At 43.2% G+C, this 27,284-nt stretch overlaps 1 protein-coding gene and 1 non-coding gene across 5 annotated transcripts in view; both read right to left on the bottom strand.

The window, feature by feature from the left end:
* TTC7B (tetratricopeptide repeat domain 7B) overlaps positions 1–27,284 on the bottom strand; it is a 252,850-nt gene that overhangs the window by 200,668 nt on the left and 24,898 nt on the right. For all 4 annotated transcript variants that reach the window (XM_077780871.1, XM_077780872.1, XM_077780874.1 and 1 more), the window contains exon 3: positions 11,072–11,202. In XM_077780871.1, the coding sequence (XP_077636997.1) occupies positions 11,072–11,202 (131 nt within the window). The remainder of the gene's footprint in view (positions 1–11,071; positions 11,203–27,284) is intronic.
* On the bottom strand, positions 14,700–14,829 carry LOC144245601 (small nucleolar RNA SNORA11). The gene has a single exon (XR_013339326.1). It is a non-coding gene; the product is annotated as a small nucleolar RNA SNORA11 (small nucleolar RNA).

Here is a 27,284-nt window from a genome sequence, read left to right as displayed (position 1 = left end):
TGAGACACCAAATCCATACATGATATTTTTACCATGTTTCTTGGATGCTCTGTTCTAATTTTTTCCTCACTCTTTTTTTCTTTTTGTGTTTCCGTTTGAATAATCTCTATTAACTTATCTTCAGCTAGAAGATTTTTTTTTCTTAGTTGTGTCCAGTATTCTAATAAACCATAAAAAAAAATGTCTTCATCTCAGGGCACCTGGCTGGCTCAGTCAGTAGAGCACATGACTACTGATCTCAGGGTTGTAAGTTCAAGCCCCACGTTGTGGACACAGCTTACTTAAAAATAAAATATTTTAAAAAAATTTCCTTTCTTATATCATGTTTTGTTATTTCTAGTATTTCAGTTTTACATTTTTATGGTTTCTATCTTTCTGCTGAAATCCCCACCTCTTTATACATGTTGTATACCTTTTCTACAATATCCTCTAACATATTATTCATTGATATTTTTAAGCTCCTACCCAATAATTCCAACACATGGGCCATTTCTGGGTTTGGTTTATTGCTCTTCACAATAGTTTGCTTCTTCCTGCTTGTGTGTGCATTGGTGTATATAGCTCATATTTTTAAATTCAATGTTGAAGATTGTATGCAGAAGGACAGACTGAGATAAATAATATTTACACCTGAAAATGGGCACATTTTTTCATCTATAAGGCAACAAATGTGGGGGGCTGAGCCAATGTAGTCAGAGGACAAAGCCGGTGCTGGGTTTCATTGTTTCTATAGTTACTTCCAAAGCACCACAGACTTCAAACTCCTCAAATAGTGGCTACTAACCTGTGCTTACTGTGGGACCTGGTACACCATGGGGTTCTCCTCGGCGTCTCTGTTCCACCTTATTTTCAGCAGCCCTTGTATGCTTGGGCTACAGAGGAGATTTTTCTCCAATTTCTGCCCCTCTCCCAGCAGTATTCTGCTGTTACTCGTTAGTTGGTGTTGTGCTTGTTATGTGGCTGGTGGTGGGAGGAGGAAATTCTTGGTTCTCCTGGCCCAACTTCAGTCTCCTTGAAGGGTCTATAACCTGGACCTCAGGGATAAGACTCATCCTCAAGGGGCCCTTTCTGGGCATCTCCTTCCTAGCTTCTAGAATGCCTTCTTCAGACAAGAACCATCTAACTTCCACGCCCAGGAAAACTCTGAGCATGATTAAATTCCCAGAAGTCCAGGTTCACCCCAAAACATAAACCTCTAGTTGTCCCATCTTAATGAATAACATCACCACCCAGCTGCCAAATCGGACCCTGGGGGGGTGAGCCGTGACACCCTGACACTCTCTCACATCTAATCTATTACTACGTCCCTTCTAATTATTTCTCAAAGGTGCCTGTATCTACCCATTAGTACAACCATTACCTTCATGTAAGCTACCATCACTTCCTGTTAGAGTTCCACAACAGTCCCGTAAATGGGGTCTCCATGTCACCTCTTGATCCTTTTCTTCTCACTTTCCACAAGCAGCCTGAATAACTTTTCTGTAACACAATCTGGGTCACGTTACCTTTGTGATCTGTCCCATCTTTCCGGTGTCAGCTTTAGTGTCACCTTCTTTGAAGGGCCTTCCCTGGCCACCTAACAACAAGTAGACCTGCCTCTACTATTCCCTCTCACATCATCCCATCCGATTCCTCCACTGCATTTATTGATGTATTTTTTATCTTTGATTACTGGCTGTCTCCCTCCAAAATGCTGAAACTTCCACAAAGTCTGGGCCATATCTATCTCATTTACTATATATTCAGTTTCTACTGCAGTGCTTGCTTGGTGTAGGGTAAGTGTTCAATATACAGAATAGATAGATAGATGGATAGATAGAGGAAAAAATTAAAAGAAAAGAAAGCAATAAGAAAGTTACTCTGCATTAGGCACTACGTAGGTACTTATTCCCCCACAAGAAAACCACTGAGATACACTATCTTCTCTTCACTGAAGGAGAAAGCGAGGCTTTGTCCCATTGAGTGAGCTGCCCAACTGCGCGGCTAGCACGTGTTAGAGCTGGTGCTGAAACTCAGGCCCACCTGACTCTGCAGTCCAGCTCCTTCGCCTCTGTCCTCTCCATTCGCGTTTGCTTGCTGCACAAAGTTCAAAAGACAAGAGGTCAGAGCTGCCAGAATGAGGCTTTAGGTTATAAACGGGAAGAATGGGAAAGACACAGTGGGGAGGCAGAAAGAATAGCTTAGCTCAGGTTCAAGCTTAGNAGTTTCTACTGCAGTGCTTGCTTGGTGTAGGGTAAGTGTTCAATATACAGAATAGATAGATAGATGGATAGATAGAGGAAAAAATTAAAAGAAAAGAAAGCAATAAGAAAGTTACTCTGCATTAGGCACTACGTAGGTACTTATTCCCCCACAAGAAAACCACTGAGATACACTATCTTCTCTTCACTGAAGGAGAAAGCGAGGCTTTGTCCCATTGAGTGAGCTGCCCAACTGCGCGGCTAGCACGTGTTAGAGCTGGTGCTGAAACTCAGGCCCACCTGACTCTGCAGTCCAGCTCCTTCGCCTCTGTCCTCTCCATTCGCGTTTGCTTGCTGCACAAAGTTCAAAAGACAAGAGGTCAGAGCTGCCAGAATGAGGCTTTAGGTTATAAACGGGAAGAATGGGAAAGACACAGTGGGGAGGCAGAAAGAATAGCTTAGCTCAGGGTTTACCCTTAAGCCTAAGCATCTTGGATTTCATCCCTTCTTCATGAAGAGCCTGTAACACATGGGCCTGGGCAGGAGCCTTGTTGGGCGGTGTCGGAACCACCACTTATTCTTTGGATAAACACTTCTCTGCAAGGAGACTGCTGACAAACACCCTTAACAAGTGCAGTCTGCTTTGCAAAGCACACACCTAAGGAAGCACGACAGTAAGGGGGCAGAGGCCAAAGACTTTAGGTCAAAAGACCCAGGTTCAAGATCGTATTCCGATACCCCTCACCACTGTGGACTTAGGACAATTCCTTCAGTCTCTCAGACCCTCACTGTCCTTATCTGTGTAATGGCCATAATAATATACTCCTGACATAATGATTATGAATTGTACATGGGAAACTTAATGAGCATACAAATATTTTAATCCTTAATGGGCATATATTTAAGAATGATCTTCAAATAGGAACAAAATAAGAACATTAGTTTACATTTTCTACCACTTTCATTCTTTTAACATTGTTTTAGAAAAGCTGGAGATAGGGGAAAAAATCTGGAGAGAGAGGGTGTGAGGGAGATGAGATGGAAAATATCAGATAGGAAGAAACAGCAACAAAAATCATTCCTCCGCCATATATTTGTATTCTCAGAAAAATGAAAAGAATCAATTCTATCTTTGTAGAGTTCAGTATGGTGGCTAATAATCCTGTGTGCCACCCTTGTCGGCCTTCCAAAGTCAGCTCAGGTGTCCTCTCCTTCAGGAGCCATCTCTGAACTACCACACTGGTCCACCAGGACCCTTCTGTGGGCTTGCAGTCTGCTGAGTGTCCCCACCAAAACACCGCCCGCACTGGTTATGGACCTGTGTCCTCGTGAGATTATATGCTTCCTAAGGATGTGCTCTGTGGCTTATTCATTCCAGTGCTCCTGGTGTCAAGCTCACTGCAGAGGACAGAAGGCACCCAATAAATGTTTGTGTGAGTGAATGAAAAAATTAAAAGCACTGCTTTGTGTGAAAATATAATGAAAAAAATAATGATCCTATTCACAAAGCAATACAAATGGAAAAGATGTGGGACTGAAGTAAACCAACTAAAATCTGTGAAACGAAAAGTCTAACAAAATGGAAACTGGTATCATGGTCCTGGGTGAGTGAAGACTAGATATGATTCTAGGGTTCATATGTACAGGGTTCACAACTATGTATAGGGTTAATAAAAATCCAACCAATCCCAACAGGATTTTCCTAGAACTCAACAAAATTATTCTAAAATTCACCTAGAAGTATCACGAGACAAGAACAAGGGATATTCTGCAAAATAAGACTCATGTGTAGTTACTGATCCTTTAAGGTGCCGAAACCCATTATAAGGAAGTACTTATTAAGTGGTGTTATATCAGTGTGATACAAGATTAGCAGAACAAAGTAGGACAGCCAGAAACAACTGTTGTATCTAGAATTTTATTGAATGACTTAAAATATATGACAGAAAATGTGAAAAAAGAAGATCATCTTAAGGTGGCAGTGAAATAGAGAAAAACAGTAATTTAGAGGTATATCAATATCATACAACAAAATAAATCCCAAGAAGATTTAGAAATTAAAAGCTGATTTCAAAAATAAGGAGCGGCGCTTGGGTGGCTCAGTCAGTCAAGCATCTGACTTCACCTCAGTTCACAAGCTAGTGGTTCGTGAGTTCAAGCCCCGTGTCTGGAGCCTGCTTCAGATTCTGGGTCTCCCTCTCTCTGCCTCTCCCCTGCTTGCATTCTGTCTCTTTGTCTCTCAAATATAAATAAACATTAAAAAATTTTTAATAAATAAAAATGTGGAAAAAGGTTGAAAAAAATTAAGTCCTGGAGGAGTTTATCCCAATATTTCAACTTTAAAACAATGAGATAAATGTAATTAAAAAAATCAGATTCAACTATATACAGATTTAAATTTTATGAGCAACTTACAAATGGAAATTTACTGGTTGGGAAAATATTCAGAGCAAATATGATTAAAGGGTAAACATATTTATGATCTAAAGACTGTATCCAAATTATCAGAAGAAAAACCTCATCCAAAAATTAGAGAGAAAGTAAACACAGTCAAGAAAGGAATGTTACTAGGTTAGACATGAAGTTACCATACAACCCAGCAATTTCACTCCTAAGAATACACTCAAGAAAAATGAAAACCCTATCCACATAAAATCTTGTATATGGAAATGTATAGAGACATTATTATAGTAGCCAAAAAGTGGAAGCAACCCAAATGATAAATGATAAAATGCTGAATGGATACACCCAATGTAGTTTATCTACAAAATGGCATATTATTAGTCAATAGGAGAAATGAAGCACTAGCACGTGCCACAAGATGGATGAAGCCAAGAAGCCAGTCACAAAAGACCACAGGTGGTATTGTTCTACTGTAATGAAAAATCTAGAATATACAAATCTATACAGACTGGGGACATCAGAGGTAAATGGGAAGTGAATGCTAATGGGTACAAGGTCTCTTTTTGGGGTAACAAAAATGTTCTGGAATTAAATATTGATGCATGGTTGTACAACTCTAAATATATTAAAAAGTATTGCATGGTAGTCTTTCAAATAGATTTTTTTTCAAAAATTTTTAACATTTTTTTCATTTTCAAGAGACAGAGACAGGGCGCGAGCAGGGGAGGGGCAGAGAGGGAGACTCAGAATCTGAAGCAGGCTCCAGGCTCTGAGCTGTCAGTACAGAACCCAAAGTGGGCTCAACCCATGAATGTACAGTATCCTTTAAATGGGTGGATTGTATGGTATGTGAATTATAACTCAACAAGCCTGTAATTCAGAAAGAAACAAAACATAACCTGGAAATAGATGGACAAAATTTCAACCTGACTGATAGTCAAAGAAATGCAAACTAAAACTGCAAGCAAGGTCCCATTTTCACCTAGCAGATCAGCAAAAAAACCTTGTGCACAATAGGAACCCCATGGAAGGTGCAAAGCAAGCATTATGCTCCCACAGTGCCGAAGGGAGAAGATGTTAGTGTGACTTGTAGGAAGCAAATGGACACAATATGTAGTTAATGGGAATGTTCAAATTATCTCCACTTGCAGGACTCTGCCGTCGGGAAAGTGAGGGCAAAGGGGGAGAGCTCCCAGCAAGAAGCCACCGTCACCGCATTATTCACAACAAAGGGGCGGACACAGCAGTAAGCTGACTCTATCGGAGACAGGCCACTTGGTGGAATATTATATAGCCATGAAAACGTTCTGAAGTCCTGACGTAATGTTGAGTGACAGAGGACAGATATAAAACCCTTCAACGCTATAAAATTATGAAGGGAAAGGTTGGCCGGGAACACACGAAAATGAAAATAAGCTACTACTGTTCTTTTCTGGTTTCCAGACTTTCCTAACTCAGTTTTTAGTGTGTGTAGCCTCCTACCCCAGGCAACCAGATGGGAGGCCCAGAGTCAGAGCACATTTCCGGACCAGTCTCTTGACATTTCTTCAAGGAAGCAATTTCGTAAGCTATGAACTGTCACCTGCTGCTCTGGCCTGAGTGGAAAGGTAGGCCCTGGAGACGGGAAGGGAAGCAAGGATCTTTTTGTGCACTGTGTCACATTTTAGAGCCAAAAACATGGCCACACAGGCCTCCAGAGTGACGCCCTGCCTTCCGCAACAGCAGCGTGGACTACTTCTACTGGGACACCTCGCTTGAATTCAAGACGCACGGTGATCTCAGTGTCACCTGCCTCGTAGTCCAGCACGTCAGCTCCATCACTGCGGGTGCCTCCTTGCAGGGAGGCGGGAATAAACTTGAGGCCTGGCCGCACCGCCCAGGGAGCAACGCCTTGATGAAGCAGGAGTTACAGGCTGGGCCCTGCACTATCTGGGGACCAGCTGTTTCTCCTCAAAGCATCAGCATTAAAACTGCCCATGAGTTCGAGCCCCATGTTGGGCTCTGTGCTGACAGCTCAGAGCCTGGAGCCTGTTTCAGAGTCTGTGCCTCCCTCTCTCTCTGACCCTCCCCTGCTCATGCTGTCTCTCTCTCTCTCTCTCTCTCTCTCTCTCTCTGTCTCAGAAATACATAAAACATTAAAAAAATAGGGGCGCTTGGGTGGCTTAGTCGGTTAAGCGTCCGACTTTCGCTTAGGTCATGATCTCACAGTTTGTGGGTTCAAGCCCCGCGTCGGGCTCTGTGCTGACTGCCAGCTCAGAGCCTGGAGCCTGTTTCAGTCTGTGACTCCCTCTCTCTCTGACCCTCGCCTGCTCACGCTGTCTCTCTCTCTCTCCTAGAAATAAATAAAAATATTTTTAAAAAAACATTAAAAAAATAAAAATAAAAAAATAAAACCGCCCATGAAACATCTCTGGGTCTCCCGTAACTTAGCAGTGACTTCTTTTCTAAAATCGAGTGTGAAGAAATGAACTGGCGGCAGAAGGGAAAGCTGTCCCCCAGCGTGGCTTTTCCTCCAGAAAGCCGAACCAGCTGGGGGGCTGAGGCGTGCGAAGGGCACAGACGGGATGATTTCATTTGCCAAAAGCAGGGCTCGTGTTATGATATTCGAAAATGAAGTCATCTTTATTCTGATCGCTGCACCAGGAGACGCTCCTTGCGCGGCAGGTAACTTTATTTACCGTTGGCATCAAGCCACCGGCTCCAGATAAACAAATCAAGGACAGCCTGTGTCCTTTCTAATTCTATCTGTTCTAATTTGATTTGTTTGATTAAATTATTGTATGTGCACAGTTTTAGGAGTGTCTTACTCCCCTTCAGAGAACAAACTATCCGAGAAAATTAGATGGCTCTTTAACCCTAAAGTAACGAGGACAGCTCTAAACAAATATTTAATCCCCCTACTTTCACGGATTCACATTTTCTTCGGCGCTGCCTCTATCTTAGGACAAGGGGCCAGGGGACAGCAACACACGGAACATCCTATAGGGAGGGGTTGGAAAATACCAGCCCCAAACAAACCAGGCAGCGTCAGCCCCACCATGACAATGGAAAGCTGAAGCACACAGAAATATATGACTGGACCAAGGTCAAACAGTCAGGGGTAAACAAGAGTCCGGAATCCAAATATGACATGAGGACTCCAGGTAAGGTGTGGTCCCATTATAGTTTCTGCACAAGACAAGGAAAAGTTCTGGGGGGAAAAAAATCACTCCATAAATATTCTGCTAAAAATTATTTCACATTTTTAATAAAAACAGTGTGTAAATAATATTCCAGATTTTTACCCAACTATCTGAAATCTTCTAAGATTAGGGAAGATCCCACCGCTAACCGTATGCTGGCAATGTGTACATGAGTGAACCCATTTTTTCCTCACGGCAGCCTTACAGCAATTATTATTGCCCTGATACAGATGAGGACCCTCACGTGGCACAGAAGGGTTGAGTAACTTGCCCGAGGTCTCACAGCGAGGAGGCAGCACATCCATGACCCCCGCCCTGGCTGTCACCATAGCACTGGGCTCTGCCGCCTCACAAATCTTACATCCTCAAACATCTCCACCGTTCAGACAACGGGGCTGCCGCAGACACATGATATGGTGGTATCAGATCATGAAAAAAATAATGGCCATGACACTCCAACCTGTCCTCAAAAGTTCTCCAATTTTTTTTCTTGCTAGTGAATGAAGAAAATCGCTAAGAAAACCAAAACAAACAAACAAAAATAAAATGCTGAAGGTCCTGGCCAACAGGAGTTTCTTTGCTATGGAATGGCTGGTAAATGGGGGAAAACTACTGCCTATGGCCAGTAGAACCAGTATTGGAACAGAGTGTGTGGGATTTTCTACTTAAACGGCCTGCCTACCCAGAAAAACAAAGCACTCTTAACCTAGGCTTGTCCTAGTCTGTTACTTCTTTCAGATTCTATTTCCCTAACATTTCTGCTTTCAATTTAGTATCATTCTTAAAACTCATTTGAAGTTCAAAATTAAAAAATAAGGCGTGCCTGGGTCGTTCCGTTGGTTGTGCACCCAACTTCTGCTCAGGTCATGATCTCACAGCTCAGGAGTTCGAGCCCCATGTCGGGCTCTATACTGACAGCTCAGAGCCTGGAGCCTGCTTTGGATTCTGTGTCTCCTTCTCTCTCTGCTCCTACCATGCTCATGCTCTGTCTCTCAAAAATGAATGAACATTAAAAAAATTAAAGAAGAAAAAAAAAAGGCCAAACAGGTATCTTCTGCATAGAACCCCAATCTTTCTTCATCAAGACCGTGAACATCCATCAGGCCCAGCAGTCACTCAGAAAGGCTGTTTTCCCCCCAGACTTCCCATTAATCTACAAATGGTTTCTTGAGCACCTACCACCGTCAAAACAGATAATCTGGGTCATTCGGTCTCTCTCATCACTAATATCCTAGCAAGCTTGATCTGGGGAGGCCTCAAGTGATTTCCCATAAAGGAAAACTCACACTGGAAACTCAGAGTGGGAAATGTAAAAATCCTCTACGTCCCGAGGTTGCATCCTAGGCTGAGGCTGCGTCCCCATATTACCAAGAACTACAGCTCCTTTGGCCAAATACCTTCCGAGCCCTTTCTTCAGGCAAGGGCATGGGAAACGACACTGTTGTGTACTTGTGTGCAGCGGCCTGACAGGAGTGAGCCCCGAACCATGTGTCAGAAGAGTTCCAGTCTAACTTTGGTCCTAACTTCCTGTGTGTCCTCCCCGTCTGGGCCTCCATTTTCACCTCCAAATCTCACATCCTATGACCACTGTTTCCCCAAAACTACACACACATACACACACACACACACACACACACACACACACACTTCTTTTAAATCCCACAATTATACAAGTCTCCCCGGTGATCTGGCTGGAGAACCCCACAGTGAACCAGTGGTTATAAAAAACACACCAGGAAGTACATCCAGATCTGCCAGTCCCCACATCATTAAAGACGCGTGTCACAGACGAACCTCCTCTCTACCGGCCAGGAGAAGACAGCCCCCAGATAACAGGGCTGGACAGCTGTTGGAAGGTAAGGAGCAAAATAAGGGCCCCTAAGTGGCAAGGGCTGCGGGGTCAACAAGAACCGTTTGACTGGGGTAAGCAGACGTCTCCACTTCCAAGCACTGGCTATCAGGGCGACAAAGAGTAAATACAGACAATGTGGATTTTAAAGCAGGCTGCACGATCATTTCTCTAAAGATCGTACCATAAATTCTGAATAACTGAAACATTCCTTTCTCATAGCAGCCTTCTGATGGAACCTTTTGGCAAGACGGCCACGTATCTTCCTGAATTCCCAGACACCATGACCTGTGATTTATGACCCACGCTGGTGTCGGCCAGGTCAAACGCGGTCCTATCCTTCTCCCACACTCTTCTCTGTGGCTCTCACCTGCACCCCTTGACCCTCACAAGGCAATTCTGATCCTCAGCACACACATCAACACGCTATGAGACTTAAGGGAAGAAATGGCTTCAGCCGATACACATACGACGTAACAGAGCTAACCAGCTGGGCAGCCCCTCTCCATTCTAACCCTTAGGGAAGCAGAGAACCCATAAGATTGATGGGAACCAAGACCTGTGTCATTTTCAAAGTCTCTCAGGCTTTCCAATTATTTAAAATGATCTCAGAGGATGTATCTCTGGGTGTGAAGGGGGAAAGCCTTGGTCAGAATCCCAGGACACTCTGCTGAGGGCAGAGATGGCTAGAACCCATTGTTATTAGTAGAAGAGAAGTGGCGTGTACCAAATATCCTGTATGTTTCCGCATCTGGGCTAAGTTCCTTCATGAACATGACCTTTTACCATCCCCACAAGAACTTCATAAAGTACATGTTCCTTTTACAGACAGAGAAGCTGAGGAGAGAGCAGAGCCAAAAGGCAGTGATCCTTCTAAACAGACAAGTTGTCCGCACCTGGCTGGCCCCATCGGGCCTCCGATCCCCTCTGCCTGAGGGTGTGAGCGCAGGGCCTCCCGTTCCCTCCATCCCTACCCGGGGCGAGATGCTGCGGTTTGTCAGCTGCTGGTTTGGTTCCCCACACCACAGGCGACCTCCGACTGCCGGTGGTAAACCATCCCAGACGGTTCCCGGGGATACACACCTGCTCCGAGCAGGTCAGCCAAGAGTCCCCAGCAGACCTTCTGCGTAACTACGGATCCCAAACCCCAGATGTACGTTATGTTGGCACACTGTCCGTGCAGGTACAACCCACTTGGCGTGGGAGAACACGAATGACTAACCAGCCCCGGGGCACACTGTCACTTCTGCTTGAGGATGCTAAAATGCTTCCCAAACACTTTTCACAAGGTGCCACGATCCCCACCATCTCCTCTTCACTGAAAAATATAAGAAAAGCTTTACACCCAGAGGCAGACCTGCGGAAGGTTTTTCCAGAGGCTGACCGCAGTTCCCTACGTCTCGTTTGAAATTTACAAAAAAATGATCAGGTGGAACGAACACACGGTCCTCACTTACCCTTTCTATCTCTTGGAGGTATAGGAGTGCAATGTCGCCTGCTTTCTCATAGCAGGTGATGACATCCTGCTCCCGGTCCACGTGGAGGTTACTGGTAGAAGAGGAAACAGGCAACTTCTCTAAACAAAGTCCTAAAAAACAAACAGAAGATCAAACATACAAAAACTGGGTGAGTTGTTTTTCATGGAGCTTAATTTTTTCAATATTGCCTTAGGGGACCAGAAGATGGTCCCCAGGATATCACAAACCGTCAGAGAAGCAGATTCTCTGCCCTCTACCCTCCCTAAGGACACAATAGAACGTTAAAATGGGACACTAAAAAACTATCCTGATGTGACACATGACTTCAGGGGCCCCCACACCCCAAATACACAGAAAATACCCTATGACGATGATATTCAGGTTGAGAACTTGACCAGGGACTTCACCATGACCCCATTCAGACCTAACAAGTATGTCCCAAGGTCCTTAAAGTAAGCAAAGCTTGGCTCACAGCACAACACTAGCTAAAGAATATCTTCTATCCCAAAATGTACACTTAATTAATCAAATACTTTAAAAAATGTCAAATGCTCTCAGTTACTAGGAAAATCTTCCAACTCTGAGCCTTAGAGTTTGGGGAGTCACAACAGCCCCGCAGACCACCTCTCAGCTGTGGGCTAAGAAAATACCAGAGCTGCTTTGTGGGTATTTCTTTGGAGATGGAAGAAATCCTCTTTGCCAGGAGAGAGTTCAGGGCTGGGAGGTATGAAAGCATGAAGGACTGNGCTGTTGCCTGAACCAGCACCAACTTCTGGTTGCCCTGGGCAACCAGTTGGCCCCAGGAGTCTCCACCCACAACCGGAGGCAGAGAGAGGGAGGGTCTCGGGGATGCTACTCAAGAGGGCTTCTGCTGGGTCAAGTGCCCTGGGACATATGTGTACAACATGGAAATGTGTGGGAGATGTTCTGATATGGACAGAAATGGGGTCTAGAACTGGAAGAAGTCAGAGAACCTCCCCCCTCCCCCTAGAAAACCCACTCGTTTTACAGGCCATGAAACCGAGACCGGCCATGGTGAAAGTAAGTGACTTGCCTAAAACCTGACAGCCAGTTAATGGCACAACAGGAATCAGAATTCAGGTCTTCGGCCTCCCAAACAACACCCATCCAGTTAGTTGATAATCTTCAGAGCAGACCCACTAGAGAGAGGAGACCAGGCACACTGAGCATCAGCAAATGGCCCCTAGTTTCATGTGCTATCATTTTGAGAACGGCCTCTTCCAAGCTGCTCTTACCAGGAATTGTCCCTCCAGGCTGCAAAAAGCCACGAGAGAGACGGCCGTTCTGAACAGCAAAGAGGAGGATCCACTTCTGTTCACAAGGAGCCAACAACCGAGGACAGCATGCCTGGGCGCTCAGTGATCACGAGTTTGTCACAGAAAGTACGGCTCGAGGATTTTGTTATTTTTTGGACAGCTTTATCAGGGTGAAATTGGCATATAAAAAGCAAAACATTTTTCAATGTTTCATCATGATGATTTTTGACTTTTATTTAATGTTATTTTTTATTAACTAAAGTCCATAGTTAAACCACATTAGGGTTCACTGTGTTCTGTAATTCATGAGTTTTAACAAACTTTATCTCAAGTATCCACCATTACAGCATCATACAGACAATTCACGGCCCTAAAAACGGCCCATACTCCACCCATCCATTCCCATATCCCTCCTCCTGAGCCCCTGGCAGCCACTAATCTTTTCACTGTCGTTATGGTCTTGCCTTGATGTCCTATACTGGCAATCATGCAGTGTGTGGCCTTTTCAGACTGGCTTCCTTTGCTTTCACTTTTAACTCTACATTTGAGGTCCCTCCGCACCTTTTTGTAACCTGATTGTTTCTTTTTGTCCCTACACAATATTCCATTTATTCATTAATCCATTGAAAGGAACCCGGGTTGGGGCACCTGGGTGGCTCAGTCGGGTAAGCGTCTGACTTCGGCCTAGGTCATGATCTTGCTGTTTCCAAGTTCGAGTCCTGTGTCGTGCTTTGTGCTGATAGCTCAGAGCCTGGAGCCTGTTTCTGCCTCTCCCCTGCTCACGCTCTGTCTCTCTCTCTCAAAAATCAATAAGCATTTAGAGAGAGAGAGAGGAAGGAAGGAAGGAAAGAAGGAAGGAAGGAAGGAAGGAAGGAAGGAAGGAAGGAAGGAAGGAAGGAAGGAAGGATGGAAGGGGGAAAAGCACCCTGGTTGACCCCAGGTTTTGGCAATTATGAATAAAGCTGCTATAAACATCCATGTGCGAGTTTTTGTGGGAACATAGTCTTCAACTCAAATGGGTCAATATCAAGGGTGAGACTCTGTAAGAAATAGCTCATAAATATATTTTGTTTACAAACAGCTTTGAAACAGTATTATTTTTAGCTTTGTGAGAAACTGCCACACTGTCTTGCAAAGTGGCTTTACCACCTTGCATTCTCACCAGCAATGAACGAGACTATTTCTCAGTATCCTTGTCAGCATTTTGTGTTATCAGTTTTTTGGATTGTAGTCATTCTAATAGGTGTATGGTAGTATCCTTGTTGTAATTTGCAATTCCCTAAAGACAAATGATGCTGAGTATATTTTCTCATGCTTATTTTCCATCTGTATACTTCCTTTGGTGAGGTGTCTGGTCAGATCTTTTGCCCTTTTTTCAATTACATCATTTTCCTATGGTTGCATTTTAAGATTTCTTCGTATATTTTGGATACAAGTCATTTATCAGATATTTGCAAACATCTGCAAATATTTTCTTACAGTCTATGACTTATCTTTTCATTCTCTGAACAGTGTCTTTCACAGAATGAGAGGTTTTCATTTTAATACAGTCTAAACTATCAATTTTTTTTCATGGACTGTGATCTTGGTGTGGGATCTAAAACCCCACTGCGAAACCAAAGGTCATCTAGATTTTCCCTATGTTATCTTCTAGAAGTTTTACAGTTTTGCATTTTATACTTAGGTCTAATTCATTCTCAGTTAACATTTATGAAAGGAGTAAGGTCTGTGTCTAGATTTTTCTCTTTTGTATGTGGATGTCCAGCTGTGCCAGCACCATTTGTTGGAGAAACTATCTTTTCCCCACTGAATTGCTTTTGTGCCTTTATCAAAAATTAGCTGACTATATAGGGCATCTGGGTGGCTCAGTTGGTTAAGTGTCCAACTCTTGATTTCTGCTCAGGTCATGATCCCAGGGTCGTGGGATCAAACCCTACACTGGGCTCTGTGCAGAGTGTGGAGTCTACGTGGGATTCTCTCTCTCTCCCCCCCGCCCCCGCCACTTTGCCCTTTTCCCCTACTCACATGGTATCTCTCCCTCTCTTTCTATAATAATAAAAGTTTCATATCCTCATTTAAAAAACTCAGTTGACTATAGTTGAATGGGTTTATCTGGCCTCTCTGTTCTGTTCTATTCATTTATTTATCTATTCTTTCCCCAGTATTAGGCTCTCCTAATTACTGTATCCCATTTTTTTTCAACAACAAGGAAAAAAAAACCCAAAACAACAACAACAAAAAACCTCTACTGAGGGATAATTTACATGCCACAAAATTCACTCAGTTTAAGTACACAATTCAACAACTTTTACTTTATTTTTCTCTTTGACACATGCAGGGCATCTGTTCATAGGAAAACCACAAGTTTTGTGCCACTTGTCACAATGAACCCAGATTCCTGTTGGGTGTGTTATAAACAGAGGAGCCATTTCCTCGGGCCCCCTGCCCTGATCACACCCTTCAGCAGCTTTTAATAAACTCAGAGCCAGTGGCTGTCAACACAATGCAGTTGCAGAGGCAACCACTAATTTGCTTCCTGTTTCCAGAGAGTTACCTTTTCTGGACATTTCATGAAAACAGAGTCATTTGATATGTGGTCTTTTGTGCGTAGCTTCTTTCACTTAGCGTAAGGTTTTCGATAATTTTGTAATTTCATCCAAATTGCAGCAGCTCTCCATTTCTTTGTATTGTTCTGCGGAGAGATTTCATTTTACCCACCCAGTTGCCACTACTGGATGTTTGGGTTGCTTCCACTTTCTGGCTATCATGAAAATGCTGCTATGACCATTCATGTACAATTTTCTTGTGCGGACATATCTTTTTAATTCTCTTATATTATTTTTTTTAAATTTTTTTTATTTATTTCTAGGAGAGAGAGAGAGATAGCGTGAGCAGGGGAGGGGCAGAGAGAGAGGGAGTCACAGACTGAAACAGGCTCCAGGCTCTGAGCTGGCAGTCAGCACAGAGCCCGACGCGGGGCTCGAACCCACGAACCGCGAGATCATGACCTAAGCGAAAGTCGGCCGCTCAACCGACTAAGCCACCCAGGTGCACCTTTTCAATTCTCTTTTAATGGGTATGTACTTAGAAGTGGAATCACTGGGTCAGATAATAAGTTTATTTAAGAAATACCAAACTGTTTCCCAAAGTGCCAATACCATCTTACTATTCAAATATGGGGCAATTTATGGGGCGGTCCAGTTTCTCCACATCCTCGCCAACATTCATTATTGTCTGTTTTCTTAGAGCTGTCCTGGCGGGTGTGACGTGATCTCACTGTGATTTTGATGGGTGTTTCCATAATGACTAATGGAACTAACCATCTCGTCACGTGCTTATGTGTTATCCATTGATCTTCTTTGGAGAAATGTCTATTAAAATCTTTTATCCATTTTTATTGGGTTGTTTGTTCTATTATTATTGAGCTTTAAGAGTTCTTTATGTATTGTGAATACAAGTTTTCTATCAGATATGGGATTTGCTAATATCTTCTCTCATCTATGATGTTAAGACATGTGTTAACATGTCTTTTGAAGATCAGGAATCTTAAATTTTGATGAAGTCAAATTTATCAATATTTTCTCGTACAGACTGTGTTTTGAGTTTCCTAGCTAAGAAATACTTGCCTAACCCAAGGTTACAAAGGCTTTTTTTTTAAGTGTTAATTTTTGAGGGAGGTGGGGGAGGGGCAGAGAGAGAGGGAAATAGAGACTCTGAAGCAGGCTTTGTGCTGACAGCTCAGAGCCTGACATGGGGCTCAAACCCACGGACCATGAGATCATGACCTGAGCTGAAGTCAGACACTTAACTAATTGAGCCACCCAGGTGCCCCCAAAGGCTTTTCTTCTTATATGTTCTTGTGAAATTTCTATAGAGTAGGCTTTACAACTAGGTCTATGATCCATTTTAAAATAATTTGTGTAAGGGTGCCTGGGTGGTTCAGTCAGTTGAGCATTCAACTTTGGCTTAGGTCATGATCTCATGGTTTTTGTGAGTTCAAGCCCCGCAATGGGCTTGCTACTGTCAGGGTGGAGTCTGCTTCAGATTCTGTGTCTCCCTCACTCTGGCTCTCTCTCTCTCTCTCCCCCGCCCTCTCCTGCTTGCATTCTCTCTCAAAAATAAAAATAAACATTTACAGAGAAAATAAAATAATTTTTGTATATGTTGCAAGACAGAGATCGCAGTTTACTTCTTTACAGATAGATATCCAAATGTACTACTTATCGAAGATTTTCATTTCACATGGAATTGCCTTTGCGCTTCTGTGAAAAATCTGATGGGTATATACATGTGATCCTTTTTCTAGACTCTCTATTCTGTTTCAATGAGCCATTTGTCTATATTTATGCCAATATCACCCTGTATTGACTATAGTACCTTTATAAATCTTGAAAGCAGTGGACAGTGTTTCAATTTTGTTCTCTTTTATCAGGGTTTTTTTTGGGGGGGGGTGCTATTCTTAGTCTTTAACATTTCCACATAAAATCTACTTGTCAATGTATTTTTTTTAAGTTGGCTGGGCTTTTGATGGAGATTACGTTGAATTTATAGATCAATTTGGGGGAACACTGGCATCTTAACAGTATCGAGCTTTCTGACTCAGGAACACAGTATGTCTCTTCATTCATGTAGGTCTCTAACAGCTCTTAGGGATGGTTTGTACTTTTCAGTGTACGTGTCTTGCAAACCTTTTCTCAGATTTACCCTCAAGTATTTGATATTCATCACGGTGTTGCAAATGGTACTGTTTTAATTTCAATTTCCTTTGGCTCATCGCTATATATAAAACTACAATAAATTTTGGAATACCCATTTGAATGCTGTTACCTCGCTAAATTCACTTATTCTACCACTGTTTTTATAGGTTCCCTCAGAATTTCTATACAATCACATTGTCTGCAAATAAAAGGCAGTTTTGCCTCATCCTCTCCAATCTGGAAGCCTTTTCTATATACTGCCTTATGCCTTACTCTATAAGAACCGTCAGTACCATGCTGAATGTAGTGGTGACGGCAGACATCCTTATCCCATTCCTGATGTTGAGGAAAAACCAGCAGCCCTCCACCATGAAGTCTGATGTTAACTCTGAGTGTTTTATAGCTGCCCTTTATCAGGTGGAAGATCTTTTCTACACCAATTTTGCTATGAGCTTATATCAAGAATAGAGGCTGAATTTTCTCAAATCCTCTTTCTGTGTCCCTTGAGATAATCATATGGTTTTTTTCTCCTTTATTTTTTTTAAATCTGGTGAATTACACTGACTGTTCCAAATATGAAAAGAAACTTCCTTTCCTGAAATAAACCCTACTGACCATGATCTGCTATCCTTTTTTATACTGTCAGATTTGATTTGTTAAAATTTTGCTTATGCTTTTTTCCAACTCTGTGCATGAGGAATATTTGTCCGTAGTTTTCTTGTAACGGTTTTGGGATTTTGGTAAATGCTAACTTCATAAAATGACTTGAGAAATATTCCCTCCTCTTCAATTCTCAGGAGGAGTTGGTGTGGAATTGTTATTTCGTTCTTAAGTTTTTGGGAGGACTTACCAGGGAAGCCATCTGGACCTAGGGTTTTCTTTGTGGGAAGCTTTTTAACTACAAATTCAATGTCTCTGATACATTGTTCAGATGATCTCCTTCTTCTTATGTGAGCTTTGGTGGTTTATATCTTTCAAGTAATTTGTCCATTTCTTCTGAGTTGTCAAATTTACTGACATGGTGTTGTTTATAATATTTCCCCATTCTTTTAAAATCTATAGAATCTCTAGGGATGGCACCTGCCTCATTCCTGATTGAGGCAATTCATGTTCTCTCTTTTTATCCTTGACAGACTAGCTAACGGTTTATCAGTTTTACTGAAACTCTCAATAAGGGTCTTTTGATTTCATTGATTTGGGTTTCACTGATTTTTCTCTATTGTTTTCCTGTTTTCTATTTCCTTTATTCCTGCTCTGGTTTTCATTATTCCCTTTCTTCTGCATACACTAGTCTTAATCTACTTTTCCTTTTCTTATTTCTTAAGGTGAACACTAAAGGATAAATCTGAGACCTTTTTTCTTTCCTAATATAGGCATTCAGTTATAAACTTCTCCTTAAGTACTGCTTTAGCAGGATCCTGTAAATATTGGTATGTTGTTCTTTTATTTTCATTCAGTTCACAACACTTTCTAATTTAACTTTTGATTTCTGCTTTAGAAATGTATTATTTAGTTGCCAAATACTCAGGGATTTTCCCCAGATCTATTATTGATTCCTAAATNTGTGGTGTGTGCAGGGGACGGGGGGCGGGGGTGGGGAGAGGAGGCTAAGCAGGCTTGGGATGTTCAAACTCTGCACATTCCAAAGAAAGGACTGGCCCCTTGTGCAGCCCTTGAGGAATAACCTCGAAGCCCCTGGATAATCCCACCTGATTAAGAGTATCTTTGTTTATCTGGGGCCTTGGGCCACACCAGATAGTTACAGTGTGATTCATGGTGAAGGCCTTGGGCCACACTATATCAGTTTGGCCTCTGGAGATAGTAAAAACTGAATAATTAAGGCCAGTTCCATGGGTGCCCCTTTCTACACAACAGAGTCCCAATGAAAACCCTAAACACCACGGTTTGAAAGAGAGTCCCTGATTGGCAGTACTCCGTAAGTATTGTCCTACATCATTCCCGGGAGAATTAAGCACCATCCACATGACCCCACTGGGCGGAGGCCACTGAAAGGTTGAGCCTGGTCTATCCCAGACTCTGCCCTAAGCACCTTTTCCCTTTGTTGTAATCAACTGAAACCTTGAGTTTTCTGAATTCCACGCATCTTTCTAGTGAATCACTGACCTGAGGGTTGGTGGTAAGGATCCCTGACACAGGCCAGAGAACATACTTGAACCCTTCCAATTTGCTGAAATTTGTTTCTGGCCCAGAATACAGTCAATCTTGGTAAATGTTCCATTACACTTGAAAAGAATGTGTATACTGTTGCTGGGTGGAGGGTCATATAAATGTCAATTAGCTCAAATCAGTAGACTGTTTTGTTCCAGGATCTTCTATCCTTACTGACCAATCAGCTGTGCACTTGTCCTATCATGTACTGGAACGGGGTACTGACGCCTCCGAGCGGAACTGTCGGTGGTTGCTTTGGGGTTTAACTCATCACGGTCTACTTCAAATGACAGCACCCCACGTCTCATACAATACAACACCCTCACAATTGCATACTTTCTTTTATGTCTTTCTAGTCTTTATTCTCTTATTATACACACTTTACTTTCACATAGGTTATAAGTCCCACCCTACATAGTTCTATTATCAAAATGATCAACTACATGTTAAAGACGTTCAAATGATAAGGAAAAAGGCACACAGCCATCAATATAGTTAGGACTTCATTCCTTTGTGTGGATTCGTATTTCCTATTGGTACCATCTTCCTTCTACCTAAAGGGACTCTTTTAACATTTCTTATAGTTGCAGTTCACCTAATGATTTCTTTCAGCCACTGTATGTCTGGAAAAGGCTTTTTTGAGCCTCAGTTTTTGAGAGATGTTTTCCCTAAGTATGGAATTCAGGGCTGATAGTTCATGCCCCTGTCCCCTACCGGCGCTCAAAGGTGTCACTCCACTGTATTCTCCCTTTCATGGTTTCTGACAGTAAATCTACCATGATTATAAACTTGCATGGTTTTTGACAGTAAATCTCTCTTATGTTTGTCCATCTGCATGTAATGTGTCTTTTTATTCTGGCTGCTTGTAAGATTTTCTCTTTATCACTGGTTGTGAGCAATTTGGATTATTTAGTGTTTCGGTTCAGTTTTCTTCACGTTTCTTGTGCTTGGGCTTTACTGAGCCTTCTAGATCTGAGGAACCATGGTATTCATAAAATTTGAAAAATTTTCAACCATTATTTCTTCAAAAAATTTTTATGCTACCCATCCTATTAGGGGACTCCAATAACACACATATGAGGCCACTTAAAGTTATCCCATGGCTCACGTATGTTCTCTCCACTTTTTAAAAAGAATATTTTTCTCTCTGTTTCAATATGAATAGTTCCTACTACTATGCCTTCAAGTTCATTAATTTCTTCAATGTCTAATCTGTCATTAATCATATCCAGTGTGTTTTATATCTCAGACATTGTAGTTTTCATTTCTAGAAACTTGACTTACATCTATTTTTTGTTTGTTTGTTTGATTTTTAGAGAGAGAGAGAGAGCAGAGGAGAGGGGCAGAGAAGGAGAGAGACTGAATCTTAAGCAGGCTCCATGTTGAGTATGGAGCCCAATATGTAAGGCTTGATCCATGACCCTGGGGTCATAACCTGAGCTGAAACCAAGAGGATGCTCAATCGATTGAATCACCCCGGCGCCCCAACTTATGTCTATTTTTATCTTCCATGACGCTGCTAAGTTTTTAAATGGAAGGAATACAGTTCTAATTCCTGTTTTAATGCCCCTCCAATCCTAGATGCTCAATATTCATTCCTTTCCCACTTAGAGTCAAATTTGTTTATGCAGTTGCAAAAAAATCACTATGCAGCCTCTCTCCAGTGTTAACTCTGTTACAGCCTCTTGAAACTTTCTCTGGAGGTGAATACAAGATAAATGGAACAATCAGGGCCACCTGGGTCGCTCAGTGGGTTAAGTGTCCAACTTCGGCTCAGGTCATGATCTCGCAGTTCGTTAGTTCGAGTTCCGTGTCGGGCTCAGTGTCAACACCTCAGAGCCTGGAGCCTGCTTCAGTTTCTGTGTCTCCCTCTCTCTCTGTCTCTCCCCTGCTCATGCTCTCTCTCTCTCTCGCTCTCTCTCGCTCTCTCTCTCTCTCTCACAAATAAAACATTTAAAAAAATTTTTTAATTGAACAAGTTTGATGGGAGTATTCATTGACTTTATTTATGGAAAGCACTCAACAAGGGTTTGCTATGATTATTGTTCAGGTATTATTACTACCACAACAAACTGTCTTACACTAAAAAACCAAACCAAACCAAACCGAATGAATTCACCATCTGGCAGAGCAGCTCTGGAACTATTCCAAAGCGTGCACTTGACCGGAGCTTCCTCGATGTGCTTTAAGTGCTCACTTGTGCAAAATTTAACCAGGAAACAAAAAAGAGATCAACTGTTCTATAATCTGCCTTCTGCTTGTATGAAAAATAACCAAATAATGTGCAAGTCGATATCAGGAGTTTAACATAAAGAAAAAAAAATTCTCCAGAGTGTGTCGAAGGGCCAGGGGGTAAAAAGGGGTCTATACTGCAGCACTTTGTATCCTGCAGGCTAGACCCTGACCGCTAACGCCTGTGAAGATGACCAAGGCCCTCGGAGACCCACCAAACCCACCAAATCAAAGAAAAGCCAAGTCCAGTTCTGCACAGTTGGTCTATCATCTGTATCTGGAGGTTGGGAATAGTTGAAACCCGATCATCCAGGCTTGCCATCCAGCGACATGCACGGTTGGTAGAAACAACTCAAACTAGTCCCACAGCTTAACCCTCCACAGTGAGGGCCGATTGGTGTTTTCTATGGGCCTGTGTTCTAATTCAGGAGCCATGTGGACGCCCAAGATCTGGACTGGCCAACAGGTCCCCGGCAAGGAGTGCACTGCACTCAGGGTGGGGCCCCTTATGGTAAATATTAATCCTCTCCTTCTCCCAAATGCTATGACATTGTCTCCATGTGTCACCGGGCCCATCTCAGAGCAACAGCAGAAAATTGATTTACCACAGTGAATTCGCGCCTATGCAGCCCGGCTCCAGAATATTTAGTTCTCTGTCAAAAGCTACGTACAGGGCCTCCCGACTAGACTATAAATTTTCAAGCGTCTGGGATCAGATCAACACTGTCTGAGAAGCGAGACCTGAGGTCACGGCCCAAACTGGCCCCCATTAAAACGTCAGCTGACACCTTGTCAGTTTGGAAAGCTATCATCAATAACATTTTTAGTTACTTTCTTTTTCCCAAAGAAACACATGACTGAAAAAAATAGTGAAAAACAGACTTGACAAATGGCTGGTGTGACAGCAGTGTCTAACACACATCTTGATAAGCTCTGTACGCCCAAAACCAAAGCTGCATGCAAAGGGCAGAAATCAAGAGCTCCCTGCCCCATCATCGAGGCCAACTTTAAAGCAAAGATGAAAACAGTGGTAGACGGTGTGTTACCATTTCAAGAATGTGGGGTAGCCACTGGCCCCAAAATGTATCCCTCTGCCACAGGAGGGGAAGCCCACAGGTAGGCTCACTTCCGAAAGGTCCCTCCCATGAAAGGCAACACATGTAAATAAATTAATGATAAGAAGACCATTGAGATGACACCTGACTGCTTTCGAAGCCCTCCCGGGTACACAAGCCTATTTGGTCCTGGTTAATAGGCACCATCCGCCTTTCAACCTTGGGGAGAAAGAAAGTCTCAGAAGAATGAAGCGACAACCAGAAGGTCTGTGCGGGGACCAGGAGGAAACTGTTAAGAGGGCCCGGGAGCTGGGCAGATGCGTCCTGTCCCAGGGAATATTCTAAGGGAAGAAACCAAGACTGCCGTAGGAGGAGTATCGAAGGCAAAGGTGCCACACAGCCTCCAGCAGACCAGAGGGACGTCACCGCTGGGTTTGGGGGGTGGGGGCGGGGGGCTAGGCAGCTGGAAGCAGCTGAGGACCCCGGACACTTTTAAAAGCTCAAACGTGTGCAGCCTCTGAATTGCTCCATTTCAGTGCAGCCTAGAGAACAGAATACAGCAACCTGGACTCTCCAGCTTGGCTTCCTTCCGCAGCAAGGTCTCCTCGCCTCCGAAAGGGAGCTCCATGTTCCCTCCACAAGGGCTATCCATCCCTGCAGGTCTGGCTGAGGAAGTGGCTGCCCAAAACTCCAGGGATCGCTGAGAGGTAATCACCCCAAATTTTTTCAGGACTTTTCAAATTTGAGAACCCTCAGCGAGGAGCCTGATCTGGGTATGTAAGACTAAACAGTTTCAGTAATGATAAAGGTTCATTTATCAAGGCCCTACTCAGCACCCAGCACTACGCCGGGCGCTTGCCACGCACCATTTATAACCCCACAGCCACCATGCAAGGAGGGTGTTAACAGCACCTTACAGATAAGACTGAACTTCGGGCTCCACAGCTAGTGAATTTTATGATAAATTCAAGTTTTGACCCCTGGTCTATCAGACTACAAAACCCTCCTCACAATGGCCAGCCTCACTGAGCTGCTGACAGCATATTCAGTGTCTGATAAAAGCAATGACAATAAAAATGAGTTTCAAGCTGTAAAGGCACAGAAGGCGAAGTCCAGTGCCCAAAGGCAGTGATCTCTCCTACCTAGAGCTGTGCCGCCCTGGGCAATTCTGTGGGTCACTGGGCCTCCCACACTTTGCCTGCATCAGGAAGGGCTCAGCTCAGGGCTCAGAGAACAGCCAAAACAAATATTTTGAACTTTTTAATCGCGTTAAAATGAACAAGGAATTAATTTCTTATAAAGTTATGCAACACAATAAAAGCCTCTAAAATATAATTATTATAAGAATTATGTACTACAACTATAGGCACTATTTCCCCATCTATCTTAACCACCTCTCTGGAAGCCAGACCCTGACGCTTTGCTGTAACATGACCCACAAGGGAGTTTATAACCACAAGTACCAGGAAAACTTTATTGTAATATTCTGTCTCTGATACCCCAGCGCTGTGGTATGGACTTCAAAGACAATAAGAAAATTTCCAGGATCTCAATTCCCAAGGCCAAAAAGAAATTCAGGAAAAGAGATTCAAGGTCTTCAAATAAAAGTCCTGGCAAAGGCAGCTCCAGATTGCTGGTCCTGTGTTCTCACCTCTAGAATGGCCAGCTTCTCACAGGTGTCACAGGTACTCAACTCAGTGGAGGGACAAGCCACTGTGTAGGGTGCAGGGAGGAGAAAACCGATGGAAACCACCAAATGTGGGTGGAGGTTGGGGAGGGGTGGCTGGTGGCCTGTGGGCTGGGAGCCGCAGTTGGCCCCTTCTGGGTGCTTTTAGAAATTGCCGTCTTCTTTCTAGAGTCAGCATATTCTTCTTAGAAGGTGTGCATGTATACACACACACACATACACACACACACACAAACACATACACACACACACACACAATGAACACACATCACTCATAAAAGAAGATGCCAGAATTACACATTCACCTACTAGAGCAGACCATCTTTCAATGCCCCTTCCACAATTCTGTGAGCAAATGAGACACAAACTCAACACGAAATGTTTACAAAATGAAATCTGCAGTTTGAATCGATGCTCACTAAGTCACTACTTGGTAACAACATAAGAGAAGTAACAACATGTAGTGGGTACTAGCTACACACTACACACGAGGCACTTCTGCGATCTGACATAATTTCTCTACCCTTTGCAAGAATATTCTGAGGGAGGATTTACTATCATCCCATTTTGGAGATGAGGGATGGTCCCTGTGCTATTAAGTAACTCACCTAAGATGATGCAACTAGTAAGTTGTGGAGCTGGGGGTCCAACCAGGTACTATTACTTGACTTTAGCTCTTATAGTACACGCTCTCGTGGCTCTGATTCACCTGTCTCCATATGTAAAGCAGGACTGTGTAGTGGATAAGAACTTGGGTCTGGAGCCAGAATCCCTGGTTTTCAATCCACAGGTGACTTTCTATGTAAAAACGCCATGTGCTTGGAACAGTACCCGACCCAACACATACCAAGCACCCAAAAACCAGTGACCGCCATGACCATCCTCTTTAGGTAACAACAGGCTGGAAGGTCTCCAAGTGGGAGCATCGTATTCATTTGTTATAGTACTTTTATACATATTTTAATGACAGCTTTATTGAGATATTACTTATAGACCACAAAATTCACCTGTTTAAAAAGTTATGTACGACTCAGTGGTGTCAGTATATTCGTGTAGTCGCGGAACCATCGCTACTAGCTAACGCGAGAACACGTTCATCACCCCACAAAGAATTCCCATTCCTATTAGCAGCTCCTCCCCCAGGGCACCCTCCTCCCGGATCCGGCAGCCACTAATCCACCTTCCGTCTCTGGGGATTTGTCCAGTCTGACTATGTCACATAAATATGAAACCTTTTGCTGCTAGCTGCTTTCACTCGGTGTGTTTTCAAAAGGTTTATACCTCTCTGGACCAAGTATCAGAACTTCACTCCTTTTTTTAATTGAGGGGAAATTCACATAACATAAAACTAGCCATTTTTTAACATTCACTGGCACTTAGTACATTCATAATATTTTATGACCAGCATTTGTATCTAGTTCCACATACTCCATAATATTCCACTGCACAGGTATAACACTTTATCCATTCATCAGCTAATGACCATTTGGGTTATTTACGGTTTTTAGGCATTATGAAAAATGGTGCTATGAATATTCACGGACTGATTTTTGTATGGACACATGTTTTCTTTTTGTTATTGATCTAACATTTGGTTTTTATTTTTTTCATTAAGTTTTTTTTTTTTACTTTAATTCCAGTATAGTTAACAGTGCTATGTTAGCTTCAGGTGCAACAGTGATTGCACAATTCTATACGTTACTCGCCGCTTATCCTAAGTGCGGACATATGTTTTCAATTCTCCTGGCTGCATACCTGGAATAAAAATGATACAGGACATGGGTGATCCTATGCTTTGTGGTATTACTTTCGATCTTTGTTTTAAAGAAAAAAATCACATTACTATCTAAGTGCCACGCTGCTAGGTAAAACACTAAGAAATGAAAAGACATGGTCTTCTGAGCAGATAGACCTCAACTCAAACCCTTGCTTCTCCGCTGATTAGCTCGGTGGCTTTCAGCAAACTGTTCAACATCTTGGAGCCTCTGTTTCCTCATCCGGTAAACGAGATTATTCTGAGGCTTAGCTGGGTACCTGGCACAGAGTGAAGTCAGTCCTTGATAAACAGTAACTAATACCACCAACAATCACCTTTCCTGAGGACAGTGATGAACCTTGTCTTTTTTTGGAAGCATCTGAGAAAGACAGAGAAGCTCTGAGAAGAAGAATCATCCATATTGCCACCATTCAGAATTACACGCATACACCCTCAACCCGAGGCCTTCATGGTGCTGGGTAAACTCTGGTCTCGGCTCTAGTTTTTTTCCTAAAAAAAGTAGACTCATCATCCTAAGGGATCCCTACAGGGCAAAGCGCATGTCCTGGGCACCCTGACTCCAGCAAGAGGTGACGGCTGTCAGTGGCCAGATGTGCCCGGTCTTTCAGCGCTGCTGGAATTCTCACTGAGCACCATCTATGTGCAGAGCTTCACAGAACAGGCCCTGGCCTCCTCCCTGGAGAAGCTCACCTCTGGGGCAACAGAGGAGAAAGACATGTTCAAAACAACGGAAGCAGTGCAGGGACTGAGACAGAACATGTATCACAGAAGAACTAAGGGCAAGCACCTCCGTGGACCTTCACCTAAAATTCCAGCCCCCAAACTCTCTTGGGTCTCTTTGAGTCTCTGCTTGCTTTCCAAAAGAAGAACCAATGAGGAGCCTAGTAACACAACCAACATTAAATATGAACATGGGTCAGCGGCAAGAAAAGGGCTCTTACTCTTCTTACACCATCTAAATATAAACAGGAAGCTCTGACTGGCAACCTGAGATGAGCGGCCACAGAGCACGCAGCCTCCCACTAGTGGGAGCATGCGCACATCTGGCCGGGAGGAGGCTCCGAGATCAGGAGCTGGAAGGCTTCTGCTGCAGGACCCCAGGCCCTGGCCTCAGCTGTCACTTTTTCTGGGTTTGGCACACTGGTTAAAGCCAGCCCTCGGCAAGGCCTCCCCTGCCCCCACCCCATCACCCTATCCCCTCCACCCATCGACTTCTTTTTGTCTTTTCAAAAGTTTTTTCAGTTTGTTTACTTATTTTGAGAGAGATAGAGCATGAGCAGGGGAGGAACGGGGGGGGG

The sequence above is a fragment of the Crocuta crocuta genome, unplaced genomic scaffold (genome assembly GCF_008692635.1).
Source record: "Crocuta crocuta isolate KB4526 unplaced genomic scaffold, BGI_CrCroc_1.0 scaffold299, whole genome shotgun sequence".
Taxonomy (NCBI): Eukaryota; Metazoa; Chordata; class Mammalia; order Carnivora; family Hyaenidae; genus Crocuta; species Crocuta crocuta.
The sequence above is the reverse complement of the archived record's forward strand: the minus strand, read 5'-3'. Positions and strand labels throughout refer to the sequence as shown.